The sequence below is a fragment of the Poromitra crassiceps genome (genome assembly GCF_964638095.1).
Source record: "Poromitra crassiceps genome assembly, chromosome: 17".
In the NCBI taxonomy this organism is placed as follows: Eukaryota; Metazoa; Chordata; class Actinopteri; order Beryciformes; family Melamphaidae; genus Poromitra; species Poromitra crassiceps.
The window spans coordinates 7,137,627-7,162,173 of NC_139635.1; the positions used below are offsets into that span (position 1 = coordinate 7,137,627).

The 24,547-nt window shown below is 44.8% G+C and overlaps 1 protein-coding gene across 1 annotated transcript in view; it reads left to right on the forward strand.

The window, feature by feature from the left end:
- LOC310791724 (neuropilin-1a-like) overlaps positions 1 to 24,547 on the forward strand; it is a gene marked incomplete at both ends in the record, with an annotated part of 135,943 nt that overhangs the window by 91,119 nt on the left and 20,277 nt on the right. The window contains 5 exons of the mRNA XM_083653379.1: positions 2,779 to 2,923; positions 4,311 to 4,486; positions 5,083 to 5,238; positions 11,166 to 11,316; positions 22,743 to 22,928. Coding sequence (XP_083509505.1) covers positions 2,779 to 2,923; positions 4,311 to 4,486; positions 5,083 to 5,238; positions 11,166 to 11,316; positions 22,743 to 22,928 — 814 coding nt within the window. The remainder of the gene's footprint in view (positions 1 to 2,778; positions 2,924 to 4,310; positions 4,487 to 5,082; positions 5,239 to 11,165; positions 11,317 to 22,742; positions 22,929 to 24,547) is intronic.

Genomic DNA, 24,547 nt, shown 5'->3' on the forward strand with positions numbered 1-24,547 from the left:
TACCTCTGCCCTTGCAAGTCATTGAATGTCACGGTATTAACTCATTGAGTGCCAATGACGACTTTAGTCGTCAATTGCTTTAGTAACGTTGAGTGCCAAAGACGACTAAAGTCGTCAATTGCGTTTTTTGACGGTGGGACGTGTATCAAAGCCAGATCCATCTCCTGTGAAAGTATGGTGGCTGTTGAATGTGTAAAAGCTATTTTAGGGACCCATTAGGTGGCGACAGTGCTCTCCAGATTAGAGAAAGGCCAGGAGAAAAGAGAGAAGAAGTCATGAGGAAATGGAAATCGCATCGATATGCATGAAGCATAACGTTAGCTGTGCCTGTGAACAGCAGTCAATCTGCTGACACCACAATTGAGCTCCTCCGTCTCCGCTGCAATAGCCCCTCCATATGATTTAGTTGCCGACACCAGCCTCTTTCTGAAAAGTTACATTATTCTCAGCTGGGAGCCGGGACAGGCTGTGAAAAAGCGGGGGGATGCAGCGCACTTTTCAGTGCAGACGGAGCAAAAGCAGAGCGAGAGCAAACGCAGCGACACCCACGAAGGAGGAGGAGGAGGGGGGTGGGGCACGCAGGGCAGCGTACAACACACAACACCCACACAGCAGGCTCGATTGACAGAGACAGGCAAACAAGCTATCTGATGCCCACCAGTAGTAAATCAAGACCAGCAAGAAGGTGTAGGGTCTGCGCACGCAGGGGCCAGCGCTGCTGGTTGCAGCTAAAAAATATTATTTTGCCAAACAAAATTCCTTTGTTTTCACTGTTTTAAGTAAATTATTTTTGAGGTGTCACATCAGAAAATATTACCTTCAGAGTCAGTCATGTGCTTGAAATGCTATATTTCACAAAAGGCTCAATATCTCAGCTTCGAGATGGAAACGCCAATTTTTTCTGTTTTTGACCTATCTTCTCCGGCTGATAACTAAAGAACGGAAAATGATATCAATAAACTTTTTTTGCTGCTGATACAATAGAGTCTCATCGTTCTTTGTGCGTGTTCGGTGTTTACATAGTAATATCACACAATATTCTGTGGGCCTCGAGAAATCACTGAAAACGCTCTGAAACTCTGGCACTGGGAGCGTCCGTTCTCCAAAAGTGGCTGGCACTCAATGAGTTAATATAGCATCAATATCTTATGTCAAATTATTTGGGCCTAGTACAAAAACAACAACTAAACAGTCTGTCAACTAGCAAGTCCGAGTCAGTGCAAGTTGAGTCACCAGTTCTGAAAGTGAGTCCAGGAGGACTCGAGTAGGTTCAGGTTAAACATGATTGTCACCGAGGGGAAATTTGTCTTGAGGCAGAGTAGCACAGAGTTGCATCACATTAAAAAAAAAACATCGTAGAACATCACACAACATAAGAAGCGTTTGACGCAGTGTTAGGGTTGCGTCACATAAAAACCAAAAATCATAACCTTTGATATTGACGACATGGCGGCTTAGCCAAGAGACTGTAGGAGTTAAAGTGCTAAGTGCTAGTGTGTTTGTTGCACATTGCTCTATTGTACTGAGATCTAGGCCTGGTATCAGAATTCAGCTGACTGTAAAGTGCTCAGTGCTAAAGAGCTCAGTGCTAAAGTGCTCAGTGCTAAGGTGCTCAGTGCTAAAGTGCTCAGTGCTAAAGTGCTCAGTGCTAAAGTGCTTGAGTGTTTATTGCACATTGCTCTATTGCACTAAGATTTGTGTATTAAAATTCAGCAGCTTCATGGAGGCTGGAATAGTTTCAGGCGGTTTGATTTGCACTTTGGCAGCTGGAGTCTTCTACCTGATGGCAGAGTTTCACAGAGACGAGGGGGTGTTGCAGAGAAGAGGGGGTGTTGCAGAGTGTTGCAGAGAAGAGGGGGTGTTGCAGAGTGTTGCAGAGAAGAGGGTGTGTTGCAGAGAAGAGGGGGTGTTGCAGAGTGTTGCAGAGAAGAGGGGGTGTTGCAGAGAAGAGGGGGTGTTGCAGAGTGTTGCAGAGAAGAGGGGGTGTTGCAGAGAAGAGGGGGTGTTGCAGAGTGTTGCAGAGAAGAGGGGGTGTTGCAGAGTGTTGCAGAGAAGAGGGGGTGTTGCAGAGTGTTGCAGAGAAGAGGGGGTGTTGCAGAGTGTTGCAGAGAAGAGGGTGTGTTCCAGAGTGTTGCAGAGGAGAGGGGGTGTTGCAGAGTGTTGCAGAGAAGAGGGGGTGTTGCAGAGTGTTGCAGAGGAGAGGGGGTGTTGCAGAGTGTTGCAGAGAAGAGGGGGTGTTGCAGAGTGTTGCAGAGAAGAGGGGGTGTTGCAGAGTGTTGCAGAGAAGACGGGGTGTTGCAGAGAAGAGGGTGTGTTCCAGAGTGTTGCAGAGGAGAGGGGGTGTTGCAGAGTGTTGCAGAGAAGAGGGGGTGTTGCAGAGTGTTGCAGAGGAGAGGGGGTGTTGCAGAGTGTTGCAGAGAAGAGGGGGTGTTGCAGAGTGTTGCAGAGAAGAGGGGGTGTTGCAGAGTGTTGCAGAGAAGACGGGGTGTTGCAGAGAAGAGGGGGTGTTCCAGAGTGTTGCAGAGGAGAGGGGGTGTTGCAGAGTGTTGCAGAGAAGAGGGGGTGTTGCAGAGTGTTGCAGAGAAGAGGGGGTGTTGCAGAGTGTTGCAGAGGAGAGGGGGTGTTGCGAGTGTAGGCTACAGTGATTTTTGTTGCTTGTTTCGTTGCTTGCTCGTACAGGCTCTGTATACTACAACACTGATAGAAGCAGTAATAGAGGCTGTAGAGAGAAACCATCTTGAAGTTGAAGTAATGCGTCTCTTATCGTGTGTCCGTCAGATCTTCCAGGGGAACCACAACCCGACAGACGAGGCCCGCTCCTTCCTGCCCAAGCAGACGCTGGCTCGCTACATCCGCATCCGACCCATGACCTGGGAGCAAGGCATCTGCATGCGCTTCGAGATCTACGGCTGCAGAACCTCAGGTACACACACACACTCACAACACACACACACACACGCGCGCGCACACACACACGCACACACACACACACACGGCACACACACACACACACACACACACAGCGCACACACGCACACACACACTCAACACACACACACACACACACACATGCACACACAACACACAACACACACACACAGCGCAATTTGGCGCAAACACACACACACACACACACTCATAACACACACACACACACACGGTCAGGGGGTTTCCATAAAGAACATTGAGTAGTTGTAAAACCACATCACAATGGATCTCACATCCATTGGAATTTACATGCACAGGAACTGCCGATAAGCGGCAGACATAACTCTGGAAGCATTTGGTAAATGTAGGGCTTTGATATACAAACATGGCACTGAGGGTTTGATTGTTTCAGGGCCGGATATTAGATTTAGCTTGTTCTGGATAATGGATTTAACTTGGCTCACACACTGAGCAGATTATCTCATTCCAAGTATTAATGCATCTCATTTAGTTTTCTTGATGAAGCGCAGCTCAATACTCGTGCACCGCGCTGCATTCATCATGGATTTAGTCTTTAGTTTCCTGGTGTTTTTATTACTGTGAGACCGTTCTGTAACTGTGAGGTCACACATTTCACACCACCAAATGTATCCATTACTGTCAAAACGCCCCTGAGCAAGACACTGAACCCCCGACCTCTGACTTCACGAGTGAAATATGTACCATGTGATGTGCGCGTCTCAGAGGGACTTGCAAAGAAGAAAATTCCTAATTACACTGTGTGCAATAATGGCAATGAATAAATCATTCACCAATCAGTAGGAAAGCTAGATAAACACAATCACAAAGTTGCAAGTGCAATCAAATTGAGTAAATATATATACAATATGTACATGAGTGGAGGAGTGTTCCGTGGATAATAAATATGAAGTTACGTTGAATTGACATGAGATTTACAACAGACTGAGTTAAATAGGCGTTAAATAGGCAGTGAATTTACATGAATTTACAGTCCCATTTCATGTGCAAATGAAGCAATCTAATTGAATGAAGTATAAATTAGTCCCTGGTGCTTTTAATAATAATAATAAGAAGAAGAAGAAGGACACTTTAGGACCACAGACCTCGACCAAGGCCAATAGTCCAGTCTGCTATGATATGTAAATTTCATGAGGTGGATCAGATCCACTCCAAAAGTTCATGGATTCAGACAAACGGCACCGAAAACACAACCTGCTTGATGAAGGGAATAACAACTCTTGAGCTCTGACATCAACCAAGCCAAACCAAGCAGGTCACGAGGCAAAGGATGGCATGAACCTTCCTCACCATGTCTCTCTCTCTCTCTCTCTCTCTCTGTCTGTCTCTCTCTCTCTCTACAGACTACCCATGTTCAGGGATGCTGGGGATGGTGTCGGGTCAGATCTCCGACGCCCAGATCAGCGCCTCGTCGCACGCTGACCGGGGCTGGGTGGCCGAGAACGCCCGGCTGCTGACCGGGCGGTCGGGCTGGACCCAGCAGCAGACCAAGCAGCCCTTCAGGAACGAGTGGCTACAGGTGGGCTTATAGCTCGTGCTGGGGGACACAGGCAAAATATCATCATGATATACATGTAATACAGTTTGATTGATTGATTGATTGATTGATTGATTTTTATATATTTTTTGTTCATGCATCTAAAATGCACATACTGCACCCCACTGAAGTATCCTTGAGTGAAACAGTGAATCCCTACCACCTAGCATCCTTAATGTTCACCACTGCAAGTACAACACAACAACATTTCCCTACAAGGATCAATAAAATACTACATTATTTGATCGGATTCATTTTTTCATTAGAAATTAGACATGGGTGTCATATCTTTGATGTGATATACTTTTTTAATTAAATGGTCATTAGAAATGAGAAATTCTCCCTATTCTCGTCCAACTTCTAGTGCAATTTGTGTAATGTCTTCATTCCTGTGGAAAAACAAGTGTGACATCATCCACTCCGTTGTGATGTCATCCACTCCATTGTGAAAGTAGTGTGTTTGAGTTTTATACCCATGGTGCACCTCTCAGATAGCAGCAGTGTAAATCCAGATGTCAGTCAGTCATTCAGTCAGTTTGCCCATTAACCCTAAGCTACCATCTCATGTTCCGTTGCAGGTGGACCTGGGCCAGGACAAGCTGGTGAGCGGTGTGGTGATCCAGGGAGGGAAACACCGCGACAGGAATGTCTACATGAAGAGGTTTAAGGTGGAACACAGCCTGGATGGAGATGTGTGGACCATGGTCAAGGAGGAAAACAACACCAGGCCCAAGGTTGGTCAGCCCTCAGGCTTTGTGTTTGTGTTAGAGGTCTTCAGGTTACGCTCAAATACTTGAGTACCCGGGTTTCGGGTCCATTCAAGAGAAGTCACTCTGTGTTTGCCACGGGTCTCTGACAGTGAAATGCCGGGTCCAATTGGACACGGTGAGTGGCTGTCACCCCTTTTTTATTCTCAAATAACTAATTAAAAACACACTTATCAGAAGAATGTGCACCTGAACCTACACTAGAGGTCTTATGTATCCCCGGATACCCGAGGACCAGACCCCGACTCGGCCGGGTCTCGAGTCCATTCAAATGAAGTGAGTCCGGGCCGGGTCCTGCTCTGACATTTATCGGGTCTTTACAGGTCCGGGTCTCAGCTTTCTCATAATAGATGATTTTAACTTGACAACAATAACAACCGTCAAAACCCACCTGAATACCCGGTTTACTTCCTGTATACATAGCTGAGCGCAGGCTGATATTCGGCTCATATTAAATGTTAACGTTAGGCCGTGTCTCCGACACAGTAACAACTTAGCCTATTTCAGTCTTTATGTGTTGTAGTAGTTAGTAGTAGTTGTTGTTTTTGTTGTTGGTGTTGTTGTTGTTGATAATAGTTGCCATAACAACCACCCCTGTCGGAAAGACGTGCACAAGCTGGGTAGTAGGAAGCGTTGTTGTCTGGTCCGGAGTTAGCCTGAGAGGCTAATAAAAGCTACATGTTACAGAGTAAGCTGACTATCAGTACGTTATTGCACGCATAGGCCTATCTTTACATTTAAACATTTACATAGCAACAATAAAAAATAGAAATAGAAGTATGTCAGTGTTTCCCCCTGAACAGCTGAGAAAGTGGACACTGTAAATAGTGAGCACTGTGAAGCTGATACAATTCAGTAGGTGGTGATAATGCAACATTTATGGATGCCAACCGCCATTAAACACCAAAGAAGAAGCTGAGAAAAAGGAAATGCTGTGGGGTTGCAGCTGGTGAAAACTGTCTACAGACGGGTCCAATCGGGTCAGGTCATTTTGGACCTGTGAAGATGTCTAGCTTGTGTTTGTGTTGCGACAGCAGATGGCTCAGCAGCTGTTTAGGCAGTAACAATGCTTACGTATTGTAACCCCAGTTATCTGGTGGAGCCTATTTGCCAGTTCAGTTCAAGGAAGAGGAATCGCGGTCCATTCCGGTCACTGTCAGCGACCTTGGAGCGGCAGGTCTCCAGCCACCAGGCTCCACCAGTGATCATGTAACTAGGGTTACAATAACGTAACCATCATTATTACTCACTGCCTCCGCCTAGTGGTGACCAGAAGTGACTGAGTCACGCAAGATTGGCTGCAATAGTACCACCAGTCAGCCGTAGTTAACCCTCCTCCTGTCTCAAGACAAGGAGGGAGGGTTCAACACCAGCCAACTGAGGGTATGGTCTCAAGGGCACCGCCCAAAATACCTGGATAGACAAGCCAGACAAAGGTCTCATGAAACATGAACAAGAACAGAGAACCTGCAGATGAGAACGTAGCCAGACAAGCAAGCAATTGGTGGATGGATACCAGGATAACCTTCACAGGTCTTGTGCTCCAGTGTAGAGTGCAGATCCAGAGAAGGAACCCAGCACATCCCTCAGATAAAATCGGATGAAAGGACAGGGCAACAACCAGGATGCCGCTGTACAGACCTCCTCCACACCTGGTCTTGGCGATGGCAAAAGACGTGAAGATCCGTGGAGGTCAAATCTTGCCAATGAGAGATGCAGCCATCATCAGCCATGTGGACCTTTTATGCGCTGGGCCAGTGAGAATTAGAACTGATAAGGGACCAAATGGCATTACCTTTTTTATTTAGAGGAGGTACAGCAACGATTTGGTGAGTGTTTGTTCTAAAAGAGTATGGAGAGGAAAATAAAGTTTGAATCTCAGCACCTGGCTGGCCATATCCCCTGCACCCCCCAGATATATTATGGTCATTTCATGCTATGGGGTATAAAGTATAAATCGTATTCATTGATGGTTATATTGTTTTATTTGATTTATATTGGATTGGAAGACTTTCTCAAAACTACTCTGGACCCATGCGGAGTCTCATGCTTCCAAGCTTGACCGATCCAAGCTCAATTCTGACCGTGAAATGGTGCCATTTTTTCAAAAACACATTTGGCTTCCTGTCAAATTCTTTCTCTTTCTTTACCTCACAGTTCTCCCTCTCCCTCTCTCTCTTTCTCTCTCTTTCTCTCTCTCTCTCTCTCTCTCTCTCTCCCCTCTTTCTCTCTCTCTCAGTCAGCATGGCGATGCAGGCCAGTCCAGATCAATGAAAAGTGAATTATGGGCTAGCCAGATAAAAGGCTGTTGACATGAAAGTAAACCTCCTCTTACTGTAATTCCTGGAAGCTATCAAACTGCCGCCGAAGCAGCCACAACACCGCTGCTGTAAGTGCTTAGCAGCAAAATGACAGGCTTCTATTCATATCTGTGGAACATGACTACGCTGTTGGATGCTTTTTGCCCCTGAATTATCCTTTTACCAAGAGAAGATAAGGAAAGATGAAACTTTGATGATTGTTGTGGAGAAACTGGGTCGTTTTCAGCAAATAGTAACATGAGCAAAGAAAGAGTAGAAACGGAAGAAATAAGTTTCAACAAAGCATAGCAAATTGAGAGTTATATAGAGATACGCAACTGACAATTCCAACACCAGAATATGTCAAATTGAGTGAGTTAAAATTATGGATGAGGCATCACTATTACATTCTCTTACATTCAGACTGTTTCATAACCAGTTAAAAGTTCCTCATAGCTGCTTTAACTGTTCATACAGTAAACATCACATAACTACCGGTATACACTGTGTGAGTGGCAGGTAGCACTGGTGTGTTCAGCTCAGCAACAGCAGCTTCTTTGGAACTAGCGATGTACCCGCTGTTGCCTGGGTTTAATAAGCACAAAACAATACTAATGTGCCTTTTGCTTTTGGCCAGAAATGAACCTGGCCATGCCCTTCCCCGGATCATAACACACCGCCATGCACATTTTCAGCCCAATCTGATCTGGGGTGTGGGTGTGAGATGGTTTCCAGGAGGTTTCCAGAATTTTCCAGGTGGTTCCAGGACTTTCCAGGTGGTTCCAAGACTTTCCAGGTGGTTGCAGGACTTTCCAGGAGGGTTCCAGGACTTTCCAGGAGGGTTCCAGGCCTGTACAACCTGCCCATGCCCTTCTCCAGATCATAACGCACAGCCATGCAAATGTTCAGCCCACTCCGACCTGGGGGACACACACACAACGTCCACTTTATTATAAGTGTATTAATATAAGGAAGAATAGGAAAACTATATGAACAGACAAAGAAAAGAGAAACTCAAACTGCATCAACCGAAAATCCAAGGAAAAAGACGTCACAATCCCGCCCACACTGTTTGATTGACAGGTGATCTCTGGGGAGGAGCAGTGCAGAAACAGTGATCCTCCTCTTGGCTCTGTGGAAACATTAGAACCCCTTTGCTCTTGGTTCCCACTTCATTTCATGTCACTTCTTCTTCTTCTTCTTCTTCTTCTTAAAAAACCCTGCTTCCTTTCTCCTGGAGCGAGCCCGTTGGTGCCACATCCTCCTCTATGTGTTCCAGATGGCAGAGCGGGCGATGAGGCGAGCCCGCAGCCTCCTGCTGATTGGGTCCTGAGCCCACAGCCTCCTGCTGATTGGGTCCTCTGTCCCTTCTCTTTGGCCTGTTTCCTGTTTCTGTTCAGAATCCTGCTTCAAAAAGACAAGACAGGAAGGCTCCCAGGCTTCACGCACGCACAGACACACACACACACACTCACACGCACACACGCGCACACACGCACACACACGCACACACGCGCACACACGCACACACACGCACACACACACACACACACACACACACACACACACACACGCGCACACACGCACACACGCGCGCACGCACGCACACACACACACACACAGTACATCTTTTTTAGCGATTATCGGGCAGTCGGCTTATCATGTCTGGGCCGTCGGTGAGCGTCTGTGGCTCTAGTCATTGCGGTGTGTCGCGCACCGTTGGCTCTGGTCGGCCAAAATGTTCTTCTCATTTTTCAACTTGATCTCATCTGATCCTGAATCCGATACACGAATATTTTGATGACGACACGACCTTCAGGGAAGCCCTTTGAGCCTGTCACTATACGATATCACCCACTTCCTTTCTTCTTCCACAAGCAACAGACCAGGCAAGACCTGACATATTATATATTATAGACATATTAGAAGTAGCGACATGTATATTTACGAAACCGTTTAAGTGGTGAGCGAGAGTGGTGTGAAAACCGTAGGCAAACATTGATTTGTTTCATGTATCTGGTTTGTATATCCACAGTCCCATAGGTCTCATGCAGGCGCGGAACGTGTCCCCGACACAGGAGATGTGAGGCGACGCAGCAGTCAGCCTAGTTTCTCCAGTTCTTTGGTGTGTCCAGGCTCCACACAATGACACACTGGAGCCTTTGAAGGAGCCAGCAGCGAGGGAAACCTCACCGCTGGCTCAGCCTGGCAGGACTGTGTCTGCTGTCTGCTGTGTTTGCTTGCTGTCCTGCTATTGGCTCCCAGTGTGAGAGTAACCATTCTCATCTGTGCTGCTTCCATGTCCCAAATATGAAAGGATGGAGACTCTCTGGCTCTGATTTCCTGCTTTTCCTTCTTTGCCTTCTTCTCCCCGGCTTTTGTTTCAATGTCTTATCAAACAGGCCGGTGTTTCATTAGAAGCAGACCTAAAGATCAAACGGTCAAGTGCAAATACATGTTATGTCTTATCCTTGTCGGCGCCAGACGGATGGGCTTTGCCTCAAAGGACAATGCAGTAAGTGTAAGACAGTTTCATCGCAGGGAAGTATTTCAATCATGAGAGACCGGTCGGTAAGGTTTAACAAGATACTTTATTTAGCAAATGGCATGCATGGCAAGTACTTTGGCGTATGACTCTATTGTAAGATGGCGCTCCTCTTGAGGCGAGAGGAGGGCTTCTGTATGAGCTAGGATAGAGAATACCCCCAAAAGGAAGATCTGATCTCCAGTGGTTGAGATCGATCTGTAACTTGGCTTACTTCGGCTAGGAATTAACGAATAATTAGGCTATAATTTCTGGCCTTCGGCGTCTTACAGCGATTCTCCCAACTTGGCCTGGCCTCCTTCTGTTCCGCCTCAAAAGGGAAGTATTTGGAAGTCAATTTTGTCTATTTGTCTGTTTTTGATTGCTTTCCTGAACCTGACACTATCTGAATTGTTTCCGATGAAGTAAAAAAAAGTCTAAACATGTCTTGAATTTGATGATCTAAATTCAAGGCCTCAAAAGTCATTGGATGCTGTTACAATACAGCATTAACTTTTCAATTCAGTTTTAGAGTCTGCAGGCACTCTGATAGGGCTTTTTTTGTTTTTGTTTTATGTTCATTTCATTGGCAAAAGGTGATCTTATATTTCATTTAAACTGGCATTCCAAAGGGTTTGAAAAGTCTTAGATGTACCTTGATGACATTTGCAGGCGCTCTGTAAACTCCACCCATCTGGTACGCTGGGCAGTAAAAAACGAACACAAAGGATTCTCTGCAGCCAGCGTTTGCCCCGGGTCGGATCAGTCATTGCGTTTTGCGACTTTAGCGGCTCTCATTACATCTCTTCCTCACATCTAGATAATAAAGTTGCCGTCTGTCTGTGTATCTTTTATGCACGCCCACATCCCAGATGGGATTGGGGTGAAAATGTGCATGGCGGTGGGTTATGATCCAGGGTTGTAAAGTCATAGAACCACCTGGAAAGTCCTGGACACCACCATCATTTCTGGACAAGCCAACAGCAACAGTTGTATTTGCCTGGAGCCTATTTAACCTCCAAGACAAACACAGTGAACGCTGACCTGCCCGTCTTTGTCTTCACCCTCAGGTCTTCTTAGGGAACCAGAACCACGACACGCCGGAGCTGAGGCCCGTGGGCCCTGTCCCTGTGCTGACCCGCTTCATCAGGATCCACCCAGAGAGGGCCACCAATGAGGGCCTGGGCCTCCGGCTGGAGCTGCTGGGCTGTGAGCTGGAGGGTGAGTCTTGTTGACCTCCACTGGGTCTCCGCTATAACACATTCAATGAACCAGCAGCGGGTGACACAGAAAGGATTGTGTGTTATATAGTGTTGTTGGGAAGAAGCCCCTTGCATTAGCGCCTCCTCTGTACAAGTACAATTGGGGAGAAAATGGGAGAGAGAGAAAAAAGATAATAATAATAATAATAATATTAATAATAATAATAATAATAATAATAATAATAATAATAATAATAATAATAATAATAATAGGCATAATACACTTTATTTGTGTCGCACTTTTCTAAAAGCAGAGTTTACAAAGTGCTTTACATAATCACCGTCAATTGATAAAAGCAGCACACGGTGACGGTGATGTTGATGATCTAAAGGAGATGATACAAATTTAGGGCACATTTGGGGCCCACATTTGCTGGTAAATTGAACAAAACAGACCCATATGTAAATACACATGTTATGAAATTGCAGTGGATAAACTTGATGAGATGATTCAATTATTAAATTTTTCTAGGGAGATCACATCCTCAAATGTGTCTTCTTTTGTCCTGTACAACAGTCCAAGATAGATAAGATAATCAGTTTACTGTCATAGAAGACTAAAGACACCAGGAAATATTCACCTTTAAGAAGCTGCAACCAGAGATTTTTATAATCGATTATAAAATCAATAAATAGACTAATCTGACTGATCGTTGCAGCTCTACATTTTTCAGTATAAAATAGGGGGGCAAGGTGACAGTGATGGCACCGCTATTTTATTTCATCATATTAACTCATTCTCATTGCTGGCAGATTTTCTATTTTTTTACATTTACATTTTAGACTTCTAACTTTAGCTGTTATCCAGAGCAACTTCAAGTGAGTGCACCAGAAGAACATCTTTACATTATTACTCTTAACCACATAAAACCGTTTAGTACTACTACAACAACTACTTTAGAGTGTTTGATTGCCAACATGACATGCCAACCAACAGCAAGTAGTGTCTCAGGATGTTCCAGTTAATATCAGTGTGTTTGATATTAAAGGGGAAAGCTCTGTGGTTTGTGGCGTGGGGACAGTTGTTCTTGGGCGTAACTGTCATGAACCACAGGAAGTCATCCTCAATGAAAGTCAGCTGAATGAAATGCTGCTTCACATGGCCCAGTGTGAACACTCAGCATCACAGCCCTGCTTCACATGGCCCAGTGCAAACACTCAGCATCACAGCCCTGTGGTGCTGCTGCTTCACATGGCCCAGTGCGAACACTCAGCATCACAGCCCTGTGGTGCCGTGTGCTTCAGGAAGATGGCAATCGCCATGGTTTTATATTAGTTTGTCAGTTTGCCCCCTGTCAGCCAGTCAGTCAGCCAGTCAATCAACCAGTCAGCCAGTAAATCAGCCAGTCAATCAATCAGCCAGTCAGCCAGTCAGCCAGCCAGTAAATCAGCCAGTCAATCAATCAGCCAGTCAGCCAGCCAGTAAATCAGCTAGTCAATCACTTAGTCAGCCAGTCAGTCAGCCAGTCAATCAGCCAGTAAATCAGCCAGTCAGTCAATCAACCAGTCAGCCAGTCAATCAGTCAGTCAATCAGTCAGTCAGGCAGCCAGTCAATCAGCCAGTCAATCACTCAGTCAGTCAGCCAGTCAGTCAGCCAGCCAGTCAATCAGCCAGTCAATCAGCCAGTCAGTCAATCAGCCAGTCAATCAGTAAAGCAATTAAGCTGGGCTCAGATTACAGGAGTTTTAAAATCCTAATTGAATTTTCCCGCTTCAAGTTGCGTCAAGCAGCACAGAGCAGATCGAGCTGATGGGCAGAATTCATGACCAAGGAGCAAATTCAAAAATCCTGTCAATTAAAAAAAATAAACTAGCCTATGTCATGGTACAAACAGACACATTGAGGGGGGGGATACATTTGTCAGCAGTGTCACAAGAGCCTGCTTTCAATATAAATGCATCCCTCAATTACTTGAATGCTTCCATTATTTTAGCAGCTTTAGGTTCCGATGAACTTAGTCTGCTTGAAATGTTTGTGTCATTAAAGGATGTCTTTACCGATTATCAACCCACTTTGTATATCATTCTAATCTCGGTAATATAAGCATCAGTGTTTACCTTCTCTCTCTGTTTACCTCACGGAGAAAAATTCTGCCTTTCTCTGCCTGCAGAAACTCCGCCCCCGCCAGCTGCAAGTCATTAAGGCTCGTTAAGGCTCTCAATGGTGGATGTAGGCATACATAACACCTTGATTGCCAGCGACGAGTGTACTCGTCAAACACAATCCAGCTGTTAACTGCCAGCGACGAGTGTACTCGTCGATTTTTTTTTTTTGACGGTAGGTTGTGCATCTAAGCCTTTTACATCTCTTATATAGGTATTGGACGTGTACAACGTGTACAACCCATTCCACCGACCCACTAAGTGGCGACAAGGAAGGAGGAAGGGAAGCAAAAAGCAGTGTGACTGAAGCCATTCTCATGAAGGTGGATTGGCGAAGGCGCTTTCATTTTCGCGCTGATTGCTGGCGGTGCGGGATTGCAGATTTGCATAGTGGATTGCGGGTGGGACACACTTTGAAACACGCAGCATAATATGACCAGAATCGCAAAAGCTTCTCTCAACCAAAACTCCCAAGAAGCGAGCGAGTCCATGCCGACTTCCTCAAACAGCAGCCGTGCAGACAGGCACAGGACAGCAGCAAAAGCACTGAGACTGTGACGGCCGCTGCAGCCAAGAAGAGGGAGGAGTTGAAGCAACTCTGCCTCTCGCTCTCTCCCTCTCTCTCTCTCTCTCTCTCTCTCTCGCTCTCTCTCTCTCCCTCCCTCCCTCTCTCTCTCTCTCTCTCTCTCTCCCTCTCCCCCTCTCACTAGGATTAAACCTAGTGCGTCTCCCTCCCGAGAGGGAGGGAGAGAGAGAGAGAGGGAGGGAGAGCGAGAGGGAGGGAGAGAGAGAGAGAGAGAGAGAGAGGGAGGGAGAGCGAGGGGAAGGGAGAGAGAGAGAGAGAGAGAGAGAGCGAGAGGGGGAGGGAGAGAGAGAGAGAGAGAGAGCCAAAAATGAATGGTTAAAGTGACAGTTCTATCGAATTTCACAAAAAGCCGTTTATCTCTGAATATTTTTTCTGACGCTAAAACCATGCTGTATTCAACTGCTAATGCTTACATAACTACTAACTCTACAAACTAACTCTTTTAGACAGAGAAAGTACACATTCTATTAGTACTTTTGAGATATTGTATGTTCACAAACTCCAAGCAGAAAATAATCCTCGGCTCTTGTAAAATGAGCCACAATCCTCAAAAAACGGCTTGGCAGAAGCTACCTACAGCAAGAAAAAAACGGCTGGCAGTCAATGTGTTAAAAAATAAAAATAAGCAATAACAGCTGCCCTCGGAGCAGATTCCGCGTCTCGAGCAGAACTTCCGCCGTTCCGTTGTGACACATTGTGACGTAAAACGCGTCACAACAGAGTTTTTTGCCAGAGGAGGAAATGGGAGATCTCCATGAGGAAAACAGAGAAAGAAGGTAAACACTGCTCATGTGCTTATTATATTAACGGGATTATTAACGATACAAAGTGGGTTGATAATCAGTAAAGCCATCCTTTAACTAATGAAGTAATGTCCTGCAGGTTATGGTAGCCTAATAGTTTCTATTGTTACATGTATGGCCTACAGCAGCCATTCTCAAACTGGAGTACGTGTACCCCTAGGGGTACGTGGAGGTACTACAGGGGGTATTTGAAAGAAATGAAAATAAATTAAACTGTAAAATATATGTGCTCAGGAGGCACTAATTGCAACTCTTTCACTTCATTTCTTATTTTGTAATGTTATATTCTTCAAAATGTGGTTTATCAATTCATTGCATCATAATAGTTTTCTCTTGTAGATTTCTAAGCGAAATGTTGTAGTCGGGTAATGGGGGCATTTAGATTCAGAAATCAGGGAAAGCTAGTACTGAAGAGAAAAAAGTTTGAGAACCGCTGGCGTAGTATAATTCAAACACGGGGAGTGTGGGTGGGTGGGGGGGGGGGGGGGTTTAAGAGTAGTCCCACTTCTCCAGGGACCACTACACCACTGATAGAGGCAGAACAGCTGCTTTAGGGACCACGCCACCACTGATAGAGGCAGAACAGCTGCTTTAGGGACCACGCCACCACTGATAGAGGCAGAACAGCTGCTTTAGGGACCACAACACCACTGATGGAGGCAGAACAGCTGCTTTAGGGACCACAACACCACTGATGGAGGCAGAACAGCTGCTATAGGGACCACGACACCACTGATGGAGGCAGAACAGCTGCTATATGGTGTGTGCAGTAGTTTCCAAAGAAAAGTGAAGGCCAGAGGAGTTTGATGAGGAAATGGCTGGAGAGACAGTCAGGCAGAGCAGCCTCGGCGTTTCGGAGGACCGGAGGTGATCATTTAACTAAGGGTTTCCCAAAATAATCAATTCATGTAAGAATCCCGATTCTTATCTTCCATGATTCTGAATCAATTCACAACTTCCAAGAACCCCAACTATTTTTTTTATTTATTTTTTTGTATTACCTTAAAGTGATCATCTCTAAAATTTCAGTTTCTTTCTCTTTGGTGACACCTATGGCGATGAGCGGTAATTGCAAATGAGATCCAAACAGTGTTGGATATGCGATGTTAGGTCGGGTTCACACCAGAAAGTCCGGGTCCTTGGTTCGGGCCAGAGAAGAGGATGATACATTGTTTCGTTTTTCAGCTGGTTCGGTTTGCGTTCACAAGACCAAAATCCACTAGTCCTGCCCACACGAACCAAAGTCACGTGGGCAGAAATCTCGTTCTATTATCCACATTATTTTTGTGAGGCTCCGCTGTAAAATAATTCTGGGAGCAATATCTGGATTAGAACGTGAGCAGCTGTGTGTTTACGCTTGTTGGCTTGACGCTGCCTGGATACTCTGCACTGTATGAGCGAGAAGCGCCTGGCTAGCGGGGTAATCTGCACTGCAGCGCGTGCCTCCCGGTGCCTCCTCGCATCGCATTTCCTTGTTGAACTCCAACGTTAAAAGTTTGCTCGTTACAAAATAACACTAGTTTTGGGAATGTAGCCTAATAATGTTTTCTATCACATCCGCTAACCTGTTGCTCGTTGAACAAGTCGGCATTTATCAGCTCAGCTGCAACGTTTACAGACGGGTACATAGACGCGCTGTGTTGTGTCCCTTTTTACAGTCTATGGTTGTGTCAAGCTAGACGTAACGGGGGAAGAGGACAGCAGAAGGAAGCATCATGGTGCATCATGGCCGCCAAAAATAAAGTGGATTGGCCATACAATTTGTCGGGGCAAAAGTAAACAAACCCTGCCACTAGTCATTTGTGTCTGTTTGTGATGTCGCTGGTAACGAGACGAGATAAGCTAGCTAACTGTTACAGCTAGCAAGCAGCTTCTTCTTCAGCGGGAGCTTCCAAAACAGGAAATAACCAAAAAAATCAACACAAAAAACCACGTGCTTCCTCCGACTAGTCCGGGTGGGGTTCACACCAGAAATGGGCCGCTCCAGAGTTCGCTCGAGAGCGGACCGAGACCACCTCTCACAGGCGAACCAGAGCGCGGTTTTTAGTCCGCACCAGAGTTCGAGTAGGAGCGTTCACACCGACCCTATGGACCGTACTAAAGGGGAAAGGTCCGATAGACCGGACTAAACAAGGCTGGTGTGAACCCGCCCTTAGTCACTTTGTTCAGCCATAGTAACCACCCGTAATGCTAACAGAGACCGGAAGAAAGTAGCTTGTTATCCTACGACAACTACTAGTTGTCAGGAACCTATTCACCTTATGTTCAGACCTTACAGTGGGCCAAATTCTTCCGGGTCCGTCTAACACTTCCGGCGGTCACGGCGCAAAATAAAAGAGTTGTTTTTGGAGCGGACAGTGAAGGGGTAAAATAAATAACGTAGCCTACTACTTTGAGCCGGTACACAGCAAGCAAGCGAGTATCCACTGTTAGCCAGGTCAGATAACGTTATCGTCGACAATGACGAGCACTTTCTTGTAAAACATACCTGGACTCCAACAAAGAAAGCTTCGGATAGTTTTCTCTCCTCCGAGGCAGCGCGATAGCAGCGCGAGCCATTAACGTCAATAAAGACCCAGAGACGTTAACGTAATTCCCTGGAATGCGAGACTTAACGAGCCAGTTACATGGCGTTGCATTCTTAGACATTGCCATTTGCTTTTATTTGGTATGTTACATACAATTGGCTAAATTATTAGTTAATTCAGAGTTAGATGATATTGGAGCAGCGCAGCCATTTTTTATTTTATTTTATTATTATTTTTTGCCGGAAGTCGTAGGACGGCCACAGAACCGGGTCAAATGGGCGTGGCTACATAAGGTGAATAGTAACCTACAGAGTGAGCCTATTGTGTTAGCTCCGCCCACCCTGTGAACCTACAATCATAGACATATATAAGGCTAGATGGCTTACCCGCGCTGCCGGTCAATGGAGAGCGACGTCGTCGCATGGTGGCCATCTTGCTACGGCACCACAGCTTTATATATATCTATGGGTTAAAAAAACGCTAACATTTTATTATTATTTTTGGCTCCAAATTACACCAAACTTAAACTGAAGCATCATCATCATGAGATGAATTCACGCACCTAGTTTCATGCAGTTTCATCCATTTTGCTAGGAGCTATGAGCATCTGTTGTTGGGTTAGTATTATCACATCAGATGATCATAACTCCTAGGGAAATGGATGAAACTGCATGAAACTTTGTGCCTGAATCCCTCTCATGGCATAGATGCTTCGGTATAATTTTGGTGTAATTTGGAGCCCATCAAAAATATAGTGTTTTTAGTGTTTTTTGTTTTGTTGTTGCCATATCTCGGGAACGGAATATGCTTGTAATAAACCAAACCGTTTGTAAATCCGTCAAGATTTCAGCAAGTTATGAGTATTTTTGTCTGTGCACCCTCCAACAGCTACCAGAGAACGTACCAGAAAGCCTGCCGTAGCAAGATGGCGGCGCTTCAACGACGCTGGTGACTCCGCCTTAAGCCATCTAGCCTTATATATGTCTATGCCTACAATAACCTACAGAGTGAGTCTATTGTGTTAGCTCCGCCCACCCTGTGAACCTACAGTAACCTACAGAGTGAGCCTATTGTGTTAGCTCCGCCCACCCTGTGAACCTACAGTAACCTACAGAGTGAGCCTATTGTGTTAGCTCCGCCCACCCTGTGAACCTACAGTAACCTACAGAGTGAGTCTATTGTGTTAGCTCCGCCCACATACACCAAGTTCATAAATGCTGCAATACTGAAAATGCAAAGACTTCCATCAATGGTGTTAAAGCAGCTATGAGCAACTTTTTCGATTGTTATTAAACAGTATAAATTTAATATCAATGCATCACATCTTACCTCTAATAGCAGACGAGACCAACGCAGAGTAGTCTCGCTTGAACCCCGAGTGAATCGGCCAGTGTTAGTCTGTCTGTGGCCAGCGAAGATCAGGAAGTGAAATGAAACGGTTTGCAGCAGCCACTTCGGCCATAACCACAAAATAACTTCCAAAAAACCTGTTAGAATATAACGAGAGATGTTCGCGAGAGTATGTGTGGCGTTCACATTGTTTATGCTGCGTTGCTAGGCAGCGCGAACGGGGTAGGCAGGCAGCTGCGTTTCACTTCCGCGTTTCACTTCCGCGTTTCACTTCCGCGTTTCACTTCCGGGTTTAGCCGGTCCGGCGGTAAGAGAGAGAGAGAGAGAGCCCCCTGTTGACGCGACTTTAGACAGACACAGACTTAATAATCATCTAAGGGACCAAACTCGGATTCACACGGCTTTGGTCTCAGCTACTATTATAGGTAAGATGTGATGCATCAATATTGTAATTATACTGTTTAATAACAATCGAAAAAGTTGCTCGTAGCTGCTTTAACTCAGTCTGTGATAAAGTGACTCAACAGATATTTACATGAAAATATTTGAGATTATCACTTTAACTTATTTGTCTTGAAGTCACTGAGAACTGAGAATGAATGAAGGAATGGATGAATGAATGAATTTATTTGATCAATTAAAAAAGACAGTACGCCACAAGCATACACTACAAGATCATTCATCATCAGGATGACACATAAAAGTCATCAAACTTATTTCCATTGTGGTCGCGAAGAAATACTAAGACTTTTTTGTGTACAAATTTAGCATGAATAAATGTTACCTTTTGTCTTAGATTTGCCTTTGTGAGTACTGTGTTTACATTATTGCAACAAGTTGATATTTATTTTCAAATATAAAAACGACATAATCTTATTATACACTTTATGCTTTCATGCCTTAATTTGCTACACCGCCTTTCTTAGCCCACAGCGGACTGGAGTAGATGCTGATCCCTATGTACTGAATCCAGAATCAATTTTGAATCAGATCGTGACCCAATGAATCGGAAACGAGTTGAATCGTGAGATACTCAAAGATTCACCCCCCTAAATGTAACCATCAGTTTTAATATCTGTTTGTTATAGCGTTGGTATGCTATCGGTCCAAGTGCTAAAGCGCTAAAAGGTTTACCGTTGCGAAAAGCTAAAAGGTTTAGCGTCAGCTGTCCCGGCCGGCACGTTAAAGTTGTATTATAGTGTTGAAAGGCATAATGATGTGACTTGCAGATACTCGCAAATACATCTTCGAGCGGTTTGGGAGGGATCTGATTTGATACACAGCTCACATCAGCAGATACTCTGCACCCAACTTTGGTTCAGTCTCAGGTCCAGATTTCTCCTCCAATTGTTGGGAGGGGCGAATCGGCGATAAATCTGCGAAAAACTCGAAAGTTGTAATCTGAGCCCGGAATAAACCAGTCAGTTGTTCAGGCAACCAGTCAGTCAGTGGTCAGACAGTAAAGCAGTCAGTCAGTCCATCATTATACAGTAGCCTACTGCTTCCTCTTAAAGCTGCTTATCTTAAGCATTTTGGTGAAATGAGAGAGAGGGGAGAGCGAGCACAGAAAAGGCTGACGCATGCCAGGGCATGTGTGTGTGTGTGTGCGTGTGCGCACGCGCGCATGCGTGTGTACGTGTGTGTGTGTGTGTGTGTGTGTGCACGTGCACGTGCACGTGCACCGTGCTTGTGTGTGTGTGTGTGTGTGTGTGTGTGTGTGTATGTGTGTGTGTGTGTGTGTGTGTGTGTGTGTGTGTGTGTGTGTTTAGGGAGTGCTCTCTGGTCTGCTTGGAGGATCTGGTTGCCCTGCTGGGAGCAGGATAAGAATCAGCTAAAACAGGCCAGACTGCGGCGTATGAGGAGAGGGGTGTGTCTGCATGTGTGTGTGTGTGTCTGCATGTGTGTGTGTGTGTGTGTGTGTGTGTGTGTGTGTGTGTGTGTGTGTGTGTGTGTGTGTGTGTGTGTGCATGCGTGCGTGTGTCAGGGAGAGAGAGAGAGAGAAGTATTGGCTGCAGCTTGTCTGTTTCTGTCCCAGATCAACACTTCACTTCAAAAGCAGAGAACAAAGAAAACACACACATACACACACAGACACACACACACACACACACACACACACACACACACACACACACACACACACACACACACACACACGCGCATGTGCACACACACACAAACACACACATCCCAAATGATCTAAATCACACGTAACATACCTACTGATAAAGCTTTGATCTCAAGAGCTCTTGACAGCCAAACAAGCTAGTTTCACAGCTACTGCTGCCTCACCATGCGAACAGTACTAACCCCCAGACCTACTCACAATGTTGCAAACCTCCAGACCTACTCACAATGTTGCAAACCTCCAGACCTACTCACTATGTTGCAAACCTCCAGACCTACTCACAATGTTGCAAACCTCCAGACCTACTCACTATGTTGCAAACCTCCAGACCTACTCACAATGTTGCAAACCTCCAGACCTACTCACTATGTTGCAAACCTCCAGACCTACTCACTATGTTGCAAACCTCCAGACCTACTCACTATGTTGCAAACCTCCAGACCTACTCACAATGTTGCAAACCTCCAGACCTACTCACAATGTTGCAAACCTCCAGACCTACTCACAATGTTGCAAACCTCCAGACCTACTCACAATGTTGCAAACCTCCAGACCTACTCACTATGTTGCAAACCTCCAGACCTACTCACAATGTTGCAAACCTCCAGACCTACTCACTATGTTGCAAACCTCCAGACCTACTCACTATGTTGCAAACCTCCAGACCTACTCACAATGTTGCAAACCTCCAGACCTACTCACAATGTTGCAAACCTCCAGACCTACTCACAATGTTGCAAACCTCCAGACCTACTCACAATGTTGCAAACCTCCAGACCTACTCACTATGTTGCAAACCTCCAGACCTACTCACAATGTTGCAAACCTCCAGACCTACTCACTATGTTGCAAACCTCCAGACCTACTCACAATGTTGCAAACCTCCAGACCTACTCACTATGTTGCAAACCTCCAGACCTACTCACAATGTTGCAAACCTCCAGACCTACTCACTATGTTGCAAACCTCCAGACCTACTCACTATGTTGCAAACCTCCAGACCTACTCACTATGTTGCAAACCTCCAGACCTACTCACAATGTTGCAAACCTCCAGACCTACTCACAATGTTGCAAACCTCCAGACCTACTCACAATGTTGCAAACCTCCAGACCTACTCACAATGTTGCAAACCTCCAGACCTACTCACTATGTTGCAAACCTCCAGACCTACTCACAATGTTGCAAACCTCCAGACCTACTCACTATGTTGCAAACCTCCAGACCTACTCACAATGTTGCAAACCTCCAGACCTACTCACTATGTTGCAAACCTCCAGACCTACTCACAATGTTGCAAACCCCCAGGTACAATGTAACAAGATGTCTGTAAACACACATCACCACACAGCCATGCCTTCTGTCTTGGTACAATGTAACAAGCCATCATTATTTCATTGTGATCAAAACACAATGACAGCCTTTTGTCAAAATGTAGTCGTTGAAATCACACTGATAACCAATCATAGGATGAAAATATGCAGCAAAGAGCTGAAGATTCAGACATGAAGCAGGCTAAAGGTCTTGGACACAGAGTGCATTTTTTCATGTCCGTTTTTTAATCTGTCATCTGAAAACACAGACGGGTCAAACAGCTCACAAAAGGCTATTGACTGATGCGGGGAGAATACGAAAGAAAAAAAACTTGGGTGGTATTCCACAAGATTTTTCTTTCTGTGTTAGACAGATAATAGACAGATGTAGAGAAGGAGGGAGAGAGAGGGGGCTTCCATATGGTTTAACTTTGGGGTTGGAGACTACATCTTACTTTTAAGATTTCCCTCCTAATCCTCTCCCTGTCATCCCCCTCTCTCCCCCTCTCTCTCCCTCTTTCATCCTCCCCTCCCCTCCGCTCTCTCTCACCCTCTCTCCTCCTCACCTTTGCAGAGCCGACCACTCTGCCTCCGCCCACCGTGCATCTGGCCTCCACTCTGCCCGTCACCACGTTCGGAGCGACCACCACCGCGCCCGTCACCGTCCCCGGCACCACCGCTGCCCCCGGCTGTGAGGAGGGGCGGTACGGCTGCCCCAGAGAGGTCGAGACACACGACGAAGACTACTACACAGATATAGGTAAACACTCTTTTCTCCAGCCCATCTGTTCTCCCTCCAATTAAATGCATACATACAGTACATAGTACATACATACATACATAAATACATAAATACATACATACATACATACCTACATACATACATACATACATACATACATATATACATACATACATACATACATACATACATACATACATACATACATACATACATACATACATACATACATGCATGCATACATGCATGCATGCATGCATGCATGCATGCATGCATACATACATGCATATATACAGAATCAGAATCAGAATCAGAAAGACTTTAATGATCCCCGGGGGGAAATTGGGACAAGTTACAGTAGCTCGCTCACAGAACACACATAGCATAAAATAAACAGTAGTAAATGCAATATTAAGCAAATAAGCAGAAGAACACAACATAGCATAGAATAACAGTAGTGAATAGAAGTAGAATGTCTAAGTAAGCAAAATACAATACATACACACATACATACATACATGCATACATACATAAATAAATACATACATACATACATACATACATACATACATACATACATACATACATACATATGTATGTATGTATGTGATTTATGTATGCATACATGCATATATACATATATACATACATACATACATACAGTACATACCTCCCTACATGCATATATACATAAATACATACATACATACCTGTGTCTATGTGATTCAAGTAAGATTGTCATTACAGTTGCTAATGCTTTGACTTTGTTCACTTTGAATGAATTTATGTCTTCTCATGTTCTGTGATTTGAACTTGTTTGAAACATCTTTCCCTCTGAAGAATAAGCATCCTCTTGGTTTTGGGAAATGATGGTAGAATAGATAGGTCTAGTGTCTAGGTATTGATAATGAAGAATAGATTTTGATTTGATTTGATGTTTATTTATCTCGAACTGTTCAAAACACAAAAAACATCACAAAAACTCATACAAATAACTCCACATACGTGAAGCCAGCAGTCAACATGAGTTAAAAGCAAGAAAAAACATACACAAAATAGTTTGAGAAGGGGCAGAAAGAAGCAAAGCTTATCTGGTCCTGCCCCTTCATCACAGCATCATATTACATGTAAATTCAATAAAATCTCTCAATATAAAATATAAAAAACTCTCAAAAACAAAATGAATACAAAGTGATAATACAAAGTGACATACAAAGTTACAGTAAATTCTATAAGTCTATAAAATGTCTTTCAATAAACCATTTAAAACTCTCAAAAACAAAGTTAGTACAAAGTGCTAGTACAGTGACAGTATCACTGAGAAGTCAAAAGAACGGGAGAAAAAAAACACCAATCCAGGTTACTTTTTAAGCTCCTCTTTGGCATACATGTTTATGAGTGCTTGTTTATAGCTTAATTTGAACTTTTTGATATTATTACTCTTTTTTATCGCCAAATGAAGACTGTTCCAAAGGGATACCCCACAGACTGAGATACACAAGATAAGTCTGTCTGTGTGGAAACGCCCACAAACTTCACACACAACTTACTTCCGTTTAGGGCCGGGGGGGGGGGGTGGGGGGAACCCAGATCCAAAGCATTCCTGGCTTTCTGCTCGTCAGATAAATGAAACAGCA